This window comes from Drosophila takahashii, chromosome 2R (genome assembly GCF_030179915.1).
Source record: "Drosophila takahashii strain IR98-3 E-12201 chromosome 2R, DtakHiC1v2, whole genome shotgun sequence".
Taxonomy (NCBI): Eukaryota; Metazoa; Arthropoda; class Insecta; order Diptera; family Drosophilidae; genus Drosophila; species Drosophila takahashii.
The window spans coordinates 36,604,416-36,612,370 of record NC_091679.1 but is presented as its reverse complement, the minus strand read 5'-3'; the positions used below and the strand labels follow the sequence as shown (position 1 = coordinate 36,612,370).

General features: G+C 40.6%; 3 protein-coding genes across 4 annotated transcripts; 1 reads left to right on the top strand and 2 right to left on the bottom strand.

The window, feature by feature from the left end:
- Positions 1-109: 109 nt before the first annotated feature.
- LOC108068388 (synaptic vesicle 2-related protein) lies at positions 110-2,063 on the bottom strand. The gene is made up of 8 exons (XM_017157912.3): positions 1,886-2,063; positions 1,571-1,827; positions 1,385-1,509; positions 1,262-1,325; positions 1,083-1,208; positions 953-1,024; positions 500-894; positions 110-443 (listed from the first exon to the last, which is right to left on the bottom strand). The coding sequence occupies exons 1-8, from the start codon at positions 1,995-1,997 to the stop codon at positions 158-160; spliced, it is 1,437 nt and encodes a 478-aa protein (XP_017013401.2). The 5' UTR covers positions 1,998-2,063; the 3' UTR covers positions 110-157.
- Positions 2,064-2,633: 570 nt separating this feature from the next.
- Rsph4a (Radial spoke head protein 4a) lies at positions 2,634-5,628 on the top strand. Its single transcript, XM_017158121.3, has 4 exons — positions 2,634-3,023; positions 3,114-3,306; positions 3,363-4,281; positions 4,845-5,628. Exons 1-4 carry the CDS (start codon positions 2,716-2,718, stop codon positions 5,552-5,554), a joined length of 2,130 nt encoding a protein of 709 aa, XP_017013610.2. The 5' UTR covers positions 2,634-2,715; the 3' UTR covers positions 5,555-5,628.
- On the bottom strand, positions 5,629-7,872 carry LOC108068499 (EF-hand calcium-binding domain-containing protein 14). Of its 2 annotated transcripts, XM_070212663.1 has the most exons (8): positions 7,521-7,872; positions 7,140-7,308; positions 6,769-7,085; positions 6,521-6,706; positions 6,334-6,465; positions 6,152-6,277; positions 6,005-6,093; positions 5,629-5,935 (listed from the first exon to the last, which is right to left on the bottom strand). In XM_070212663.1, the coding sequence occupies exons 1-8, from the start codon at positions 7,710-7,712 to the stop codon at positions 5,929-5,931; spliced, it is 1,218 nt and encodes a 405-aa protein (XP_070068764.1). In that variant the 5' UTR covers positions 7,713-7,872; the 3' UTR covers positions 5,629-5,928. The 2 variants fall into 2 exon arrangements, with proteins under 2 accessions (XP_070068764.1, XP_070068765.1); XM_070212664.1 differs by having other exon boundaries at positions 5,629-6,093.
- Between the last annotated feature and the right edge of the window lie 83 nt (positions 7,873-7,955).

Below are 7,955 nucleotides of genomic sequence, written 5' to 3'. Positions count from 1 at the left end.
ACAATAGAATTCTAGAATAGATTACTAATAGACGAACACAATAGACGAAGCCTAAAACTAGGCAAACTTATTAGAAACACCCGAAAATATCACAAACTCTTCTAAGGATTAATATGTTTAATAATAATAATTTATGGTAATAATAATTTTATGGTAGTCAATGATAACCAACATTTTCTCTGGGCAGGAAAGCGCAGGCTATGGAAGCCAGTAAGCCCACGAATGCGTAGGTGGTCATTGCTTGAACTTTGGATGAATCCATCAAAACTTGCGCCACAAAAGGGGTCAACATGGCGCCAAGTCTAGCCAACACGGAACATCCTGAAACTCCCACCGATCTCAAGGCAGCGGGATATATTTCCGGAGTGTACACATAAATGGCTTGGAAGATTCCAGATATCGTACCTCGCGCAATAAAAAGAGTTAAGGATGTTGAAAAGCGACTAAGAAATGAAACATTTATTATTTAAAGTAATTGATTAAATATAACATCCCTTACCTGGTTACCGACATCAACACCAAAGTGCACAGGACAAGCACTAAATACTGCAGGACAATAGTTTTTTTCTTGCCAAATAGTTTAATCACTTTAATGGTGATCAAAATTCCCGGAAATTCAGATAAGGTAATCCACAGCAGATCCATGAAATCGGAGGTCATGAAGGTCACACATTCGTTTGGATTATTCTCCTTGTTTCTGGCCACCAGTAGCTCAGTTGTGACCAGGACTAAGCCGTAATAACAAAAAGCCGAAGCCAGCCAAATAAACCATAGTAAAATAGTGGTACGATACAGGTTCGAACTAAGGAGGGATCTGAAACTTTCCGTGGAACTAGGTTCTTCATCGGCCATCAAGCGACCCATCAGCATATGACGCTTGTTGTTATGAGCTATCTAAAATCGAGGGTTCTAAAATCTATGATCTATTTTATTTCAAAATAGTATTATTCACCTGTTCCAGAACTTTAATTGCCTTGTCATTATGCCCGTTATAGGAATAATATCGAGCCGATTCACTGAGCCACTGTATGTGGTTAATCATATTAAATATAAAACACATAAATTGATAAGAATATGCTCACCGGTGATAATATAGTAAAAATCAACAATGGCGTAGCTGACAAAGCCAAAAGTCCTCGCCATCCATAATAAGGATAGACAACTAGGGCCAAAACAACTTCAAAGCAAGCTCCCAACGCCCAGAAACACTGAAAATTCCATAAATTAGTAAGATCATAAATATATATGAGTAAGTACTCACATCCATTAGTACTACGCACTTTCCCTTGTGTTTGGTGGGCAGGAACTCCGCATATAAGGTGACACTTTTGGGTAAAAGAAAGTTTATTTTGTGAAGTACTTCTTAAGCAATGGAATTACTCACGATTGTGGAACGCAGCCAATTGCAAAACCCACCAGCCCTCGTAGGGTTAAAAGCCACGCATAACTGGGAGCCACTGAACTTAGTATACTATATAAGACTAATAATACTCCAAACAAAGTGAGGGCCTGAAATTCAAATATTTAAATTAGATTTAATATATAGTAGATATAATCGCCTAAACCTTACCGACTTTCGGCCATATCTGTTGCTTAGTTGCGTCCAAAAACTAGAGCTCAACATCATGCCTAAAAATACTATAGTTGTGACCGAAGCCTGCTGGAATTTTGTGACATTCCACTCGCAGAATAAAGCTGGACCAAGTATACTTAGGATGGCCATTTCCATGGAGTCGGACATCCAGCAAAGCCCCACCAAAAGCGACAACTTAACGTGAAACCATCCGAAACCAAAGGCGTTGATCGCCTGCTGAACAGTGTAGGTATCTGTAAAAGAGGTTTGTGTTACTCAAAAATGTGTGACTTGACTTAGCTATGTACTCACCATCTGGATTTATAGATACAGTCTTTAGCTCTAATGTTGATGAGTGTGTTTCCCTTTGGGGAAAATTTCCCACTGAAGGAAGAGCAACAGTCTCGTTATTTAGATAATACATTTTGTGATTTAAAAACACTTATGACTGTTATTTGGTGCCGCAAAGATCTTTTAATTACCCCTCCCAAATTTAAAATAACAATGTATATCTGAAACTACACAAATATAAAATTAGGATTGCTATTTAAAATAATACCATTTCATATAACCGTTTTATAAATATATGTTTTACCTGTTCGAAGCTTAGTAAAGAAAGTTATTTCCAAATTTAAGACAGTGATTTATGTCTTCGAATGTAGATACACAGAATTTGCGCCATTTGATTCAATCATAACCGAATAAACGATCTTATATTTAATGTTGAACAGTAAAAGTAAATACTTTATGTGGTTTAATAACAAATAAAAACTTTCTTAAGCACTTTCTTTTTGCAACTAACAAACTGAGAATCAGATGTAATGTAAACAACACGCATACAGGCAAAACCAGTTCTCACAAGTGTGTTAAAAGGTAACGACTGAAGACTGTCTTCAAAACTAGTCGATCGATAACGATAGAAAGAAAGCGCTTGGGTGAACAGAAATTCAAAATTCCGCTTTTGTTATATTTATTAATATTTTAAAACTTTAAAAATAGGATTTAGCAATTTAAAAAACCAAATAGGCTGCTTTCTAGCTTGACAAATTTTTCAAACATTACGCTTACAATTATTACGTTCTATCAAGCTAAGCAACACAATTTTTTAACGTTACCAGTCAGAGTTCCACTATCATATTACGATGGACAAGGATTCTTGCCAAAATTTCTCATTAGACTCTACGTCCAGTTCGCAATTCGCTCTTCCGCCAGTTTGCAATCCCAAAAGAAAGAAACCGGAGAAGCCCGAAGTTGAAGAGAGTTCTCCACAGTGCTCCAATGTTATCACATCGTCATCCTCGTCCTCGACATCCACCATATCAGTTGGCGCCTTTGATTCGGAATGTAGGCTCCATGATGCACCGGTTCCCGAAGCCCCGAATATCGGCTATGAATTGAACGTGGCCAAGTCAATATTACAGAAGTATAGTACTCTCAGTGGGGATAACTTGTAAGTACACCTTATCATATCTTAATATCCTAATCTAAAATAGTTGATGCTCTGATAAAAATATTTTTGTATTTTACTCAATCGGAACAGATTTGATCACCTAAGCGATATTATAAAAAGGGTGATTGACGAGCGTCCACCCAATGTGATAGACTTCTTCGAAGAATTCAGCAGAAACGTCCGCGAACAAAAGTTCCATTTACCAGAACGTTTTCCTCCAAGTGGGGTTTTCGATGAAGTTCGTCATTTCCGGGTGGCCAAGAAAATTCTCCAATCCATGAAGGTAATATTAAGTAATACCAAATATAGATTTCTTACACCATTCAACCTCTTCTAAAGCTGCCCTACAATATTGAAGGCGAGGACTTGATGGGTGAAGATTTATCCGGTGAGGATATAAGGACAAATGAAGAACTGCATATTGTTATTGACGATTCCATGCGATATTTCGTTACTTTCAACGAACGAGTCCAACAACTGCAGTTCTACTGGACACAATGCGGATTCAGCATCTGCAACGATGACATCTTTCAGTTGGCCAGTGCCATGAACCGACTGCAGACGCATCCCTCGATAATGCAGTGCAGATTTTGGGGATGCATCAATGGACTGAAGGCCTCCTACTATATAGTTGAGGCCTCACTGACCCGTGAGGAGATAGCCTCTCGCCTGATCATGATGGAGGAAGAGATGCGGGAGAAGCAAGTTCCCCTGCAGATGCGTAAGGACAGGGAGGATAAGCCTTTGCCACCGCACATTGGTCCGGAACTCACGCCGGGAATATATGGATGGGAAGAGTTTCCGCCAGAAGAGCTGGAGAAAATGAGACCCAAGGCTGCCGCCGTTCCTTTGGTTGAGGAAATCGAGTTCTACGATATTCCACCAGAATTGATTGGTCAGGGATCCAATAGGTACTCCTACTTCGTTGTGAACTCGCTCTTTGACGATTGGATTGAGTTGCCCATCGTGACGCCACGGCAGATTGCAGTGTCCAGGCAGATCAAAAAGTTCCTTACCGGCGACCTGGAAGCGGACGTAATATCTTACCCATGCTTTCCCGGAAAGGAGAAGCATTACCTAAGGACCTTGATAGGTCGTATCACTGCTGGTACCTATATTGCACCGGTGGGTTACTACAGGCGGATGACCAAAAAGGAGAAGCGGCTGTTCGATGGCGAGGAAGACGATGAAGGCGAGGAGGAGGAGGAAGAAGAAGAGGAGGAGGAGATCAATGAGGGTGAAGAGGAGGAAATAGAAGGTTTGTATTGTATCATAATTAAAACAAGAAAGAACGCTATAGTCGGGTGCCCCGACTATCAGATACCCGTTACTCAGCTAAAGGGAGTGCGAAGGAGATAAAAACTTTGATCCGCCGTAACTTTTTAACGAATGGTCCGATTTAAAAAATTTCTTCTATATTTCGAAAGGTATTCACAAACACAATAAGACTGCATTTTTACTTTTCCGAAATATTGATATTTTTAAAATCGTATATAAGCTATTGTGGGCGTTAGAGGGGGCGTGGCACCCTTTTGAAACAAACTTGCGCTGCGTAGGAACTCCTAGAATCTGTATGCAAGATGTTAATCTTCTAGCTTTTATAGTTTCCGAGATCCGAGCGTTCATACGGACAGACAGACAGACGGACAGACGGACATGGCTATATCGACTCGGCTAGTGACCCTGATCAAGAATATATAGGGTCGGAAATGCTTCCTTCTAGCTGTTACATTTACTTTACTTACTTTTGCACGAATATAATATACCCTTTTACTATACGAGTAACGGGTATAATTACAACATACCCCTTTTAATTTTTAGATAACGACGTAATACTCTTGAAGAACGAGAAATACGAGGCAGAACCACTAGGATCTCTGGCCACTCCCGTAGCCTGGGTTCATGTACGTTCGAATATCCTTAACCAGCAGGGCCGAGTCGTTTGGTACGACGAGGAGAAGGCCCGCAAGGAAAGAGAGAAGGCCCTCGCTCTCTACTTGAAAATGCAAATGATGGGCGAGATGGAAGAGGAGCTGGAGGAAGAGGAGGAGGAGGAGGAAGGCGAGGAAGAGGGCGAGGAGGAGGGTATGATCGAGGGCTTCAATCAACCCGAAATAGGTCCCAGTATCCTGTCCTCGTGTGCCAATGATATGAACCCTGAGGTACCGGTTCCTTGGCTAGTCCGCTTGACCAGCAAGTATACAAATCAAAAGGAGCGAATGCTTCTGATGCAATCGAACATCTGGCCGGGTGCCTATACCTTTATCTTTGAGAAGACCTGCGAATCGATATACTTGGGCTGGGGCCACAAGTACTACGCCCGCAACATCCCCTTCAAGCATTTGCCAATGGTGCAGGAGGAGTATCCACACGATGCCGAGGACTTTATAGAGGCCAGTGATCCAACCGTTGAGGAGGAGGAGGCCTACAAGGCTTGGCTTCTGAGGAAACAACAGAAGGCGGCCTATGTGGCAGAAGATATCGAAGATTACGATGATGACGAGTTTGACGATCAGTATGACGGTGACTAGTAATCCCGTTTTAAATTTTATGTTTATTTTTTCCTTACCAGTTATGCAATAAAATGCACTATGAGAATCACTAATTACTTTGTGAGCTTTAGTTTGATTTTATTATTATGTGGAAATAAAATACATATCGTGTATCTAAAGTGAATAATATTGGACTTACATCTTACTTCACTCCCCTTTATGTACAGTTACTTTTTCTAAAACGGACTTTAAAAGTAAACTTAACTGAAATCACACGTGCACATCTTCATCATCCATTATTTCGTCATTAAGTTAAATAGCTCTTTGAACCATATGTACATTGCAGCTTTCGTGTGTTTAATGTAATTTAGTTATCGTTGGCTGTGACTTTGACACATGGAACCCATGAAGTCTTAATGGCTAAATACGGAATCGAACAAATTTGGTAATACAACGGGCATCTCTACAAAAATGCTTAGAACAGCTTACAGCTTCATAGATTCCTGTAGCTTCACTGTGGCATTTGCAGACGGCTTTATAATTTCCTGCTTGGCGGCATTCGCTTCAGGCTGTAATGGCTGTAAAAATGGTAAGTTAATAAGAGATACAAATCCTTTGTACTAGTTAAAAATATACCTTGGGGACTACTGAGCTTTCTTCACTGATGGGAGACTTTTTATTACCCATGCTCTGAATGCAAAAGTTCTTCAGCTGATCCATAGAAGCAGCGAGCAAGCTATTCTTACTGTTTGTTAGCGTTATCTGGGGTTAATAAATATTGGTTAATCTTGAGGTTTCCTGTTCCGATATCGACTTACCTCTTTTTCAATTTTATCTATAGACTCATCGAAGCTGGTTACTTTCTGCTTATATTCCGGCCAACTGTTACTTATTGTGGCCACATGGGACGTAATGTTTTCCGATCGATCCAGCAAGTCGTCTATTTTCGTCTGCAATAAATTATATTTATTAGCACTGATAACACACACTTTTGCATGAGTTTACCTTATGCAGAGATACTTCCTCGCCGAGCATTTTCGTTGTTTGACTTAGGGTATTATTCACATCCTTTAGATCGTTGGCCAATAGTTTAAAGGAATCAAGAGTAGTTTTGTTCAGGGCAGCAATATCTTCCGATAAATTGGCGGGCAAAGCGTTGGCTTGAAGCGTTGGTAATTGCGAGAGGTTGACCTGAAAAGTTATAATAATCGTTATTCAAGATGATGTTCGAAAAAATGGAGAGTCAAGCTTACCTTTAAAGCTTCTGTGTCGGCCTGTAAGGTTTTCTGAACCTCGTTGTACTTATTATAGTGTTCTTTGATGGCCTCAATATCGGTAGCCACGGCTTCTATCTTGGCCCCAAAGTCGGCCACCAACTTCTCATCCTTTCCGTGGTTTCTTTGGGCTGCCACAGCTGTCTCCAGATTGCTAAAATTGTTCCTTAGACTCTCCATAGTCTTTTGCAGTTCGTTTATTTCCGAAATGACGGCCGTCTGATTTTTTAGGAGGTAAGACGAAGTCTCGTGCCACCTTTGCAGGGTGTCTGGAAAGTTTTTGCTCATAGCAGAGACTACAAGCTTATGTAATTAATAAATTGTATGTAAAACACTTGCTTGTTACGTACCCTCTTCGATCTTCTGACGATAATCGGTGAGTTGCTGACGCAGATCGAAATAGAGCCAGTACAAAATACCCACAATTAATAGGCCAATAATTCCCAATAAAAGGGGGCCGCACATGCGGAAATAGGCAATTTTCCGATGACTACGGCGACTGGATCCAGCGACATTCGTCTGGAAAGAACGCAATATTATTGAGTTGCTACATTTTTCGTTCTTTGTTTGCCGGGGTACAAGAAATATTATTAATTATATACATTATTCCTAACGAATATGTATCTTGAAACACGCATAAGTTGGGGAGAGTTAAATCGGGCAGGCTCAGATACATAGATACAAATACAGCTAACCTTGAGTGGGCGATGTAAATATAGTAAATTGCTTACCCATGCGTAATCCTCAGGGTCATCGGTCGAGACCGAGAGCAGTTTGTCCTGGGAATTGGTGGCTCCGGGGACTCTCCGGTTGGCTCTCTTGGACGAGGACGACTGGGAGGCTATCAGGGCGTCCAGTTCACGTCTTTTCTTCATTTTCTTTCCGGCCCGCAAGGGCACCTCAATGCGATGGTGGCAGTCCATTGTTTTGCCTTTCCAAAAATGCTCGTCTCCAGTGGAATTCTTGAAGGTCCGTTGAAGGCTCTAACTTTTACATTTTTTCTCAGCGTAGGTCCAGTGGCTTTGTAACTCTGGAACAACCATAACATGTACTTATACTGATAAAAAATGTACTTCTGCGCATGATTTAGATTTATAGTGATTAAGATTATGTGCCTATCGGTAGTAATCGATAAAAAACATTTAAATTATTTTGGAAATTAATAG

Excerpts from the sequence above, each read along its gene's own strand:
- Rsph4a (XM_017158121.3), top strand. The coding sequence starts at position 2,716 with ATGGACAAGGATTCTTGCCAAAATTTCTCATTAGACTCTACGTCCAGT. Across the intron at positions 3,307-3,362 it reads AAATTCTCCAATCCATGAAG|CTGCCCTACAATATTGAAGG; the intron begins GTAATATTAAGT and ends CCTCTTCTAAAG. Across the intron at positions 4,282-4,844 it reads TGAAGAGGAGGAAATAGAAG|ATAACGACGTAATACTCTTG; the intron begins GTTTGTATTGTA and ends TTTAATTTTTAG.
- LOC108068499 (XM_070212663.1), bottom strand. The coding sequence starts at position 7,712 with ATGGACTGCCACCATCGCATTGAGGTGCCCTTGCGGGCCGGAAAGAAA. Across the intron at positions 7,086-7,139 it reads TCGTCAGAAGATCGAAGAGG|TCTCTGCTATGAGCAAAAAC; the intron begins GTACGTAACAAG and ends ATAAGCTTGTAG. Across the intron at positions 6,278-6,333 it reads TAGATAAAATTGAAAAAGAG|ATAACGCTAACAAACAGTAA; the intron begins GTAAGTCGATAT and ends TATTAACCCCAG.
- LOC108068388 (XM_017157912.3), bottom strand. The coding sequence starts at position 1,997 with ATGTATTATCTAAATAACGAGACTGTTGCTCTTCCTTCAGTGGGAAAT. Across the intron at positions 1,326-1,384 it reads ATTGGCTGCGTTCCACAATC|TGTCACCTTATATGCGGAGT; the intron begins GTGAGTAATTCC and ends TTTACCCAAAAG. Across the intron at positions 1,025-1,082 it reads TTTTTACTATATTATCACCG|TGGCTCAGTGAATCGGCTCG; the intron begins GTGAGCATATTC and ends AACCACATACAG.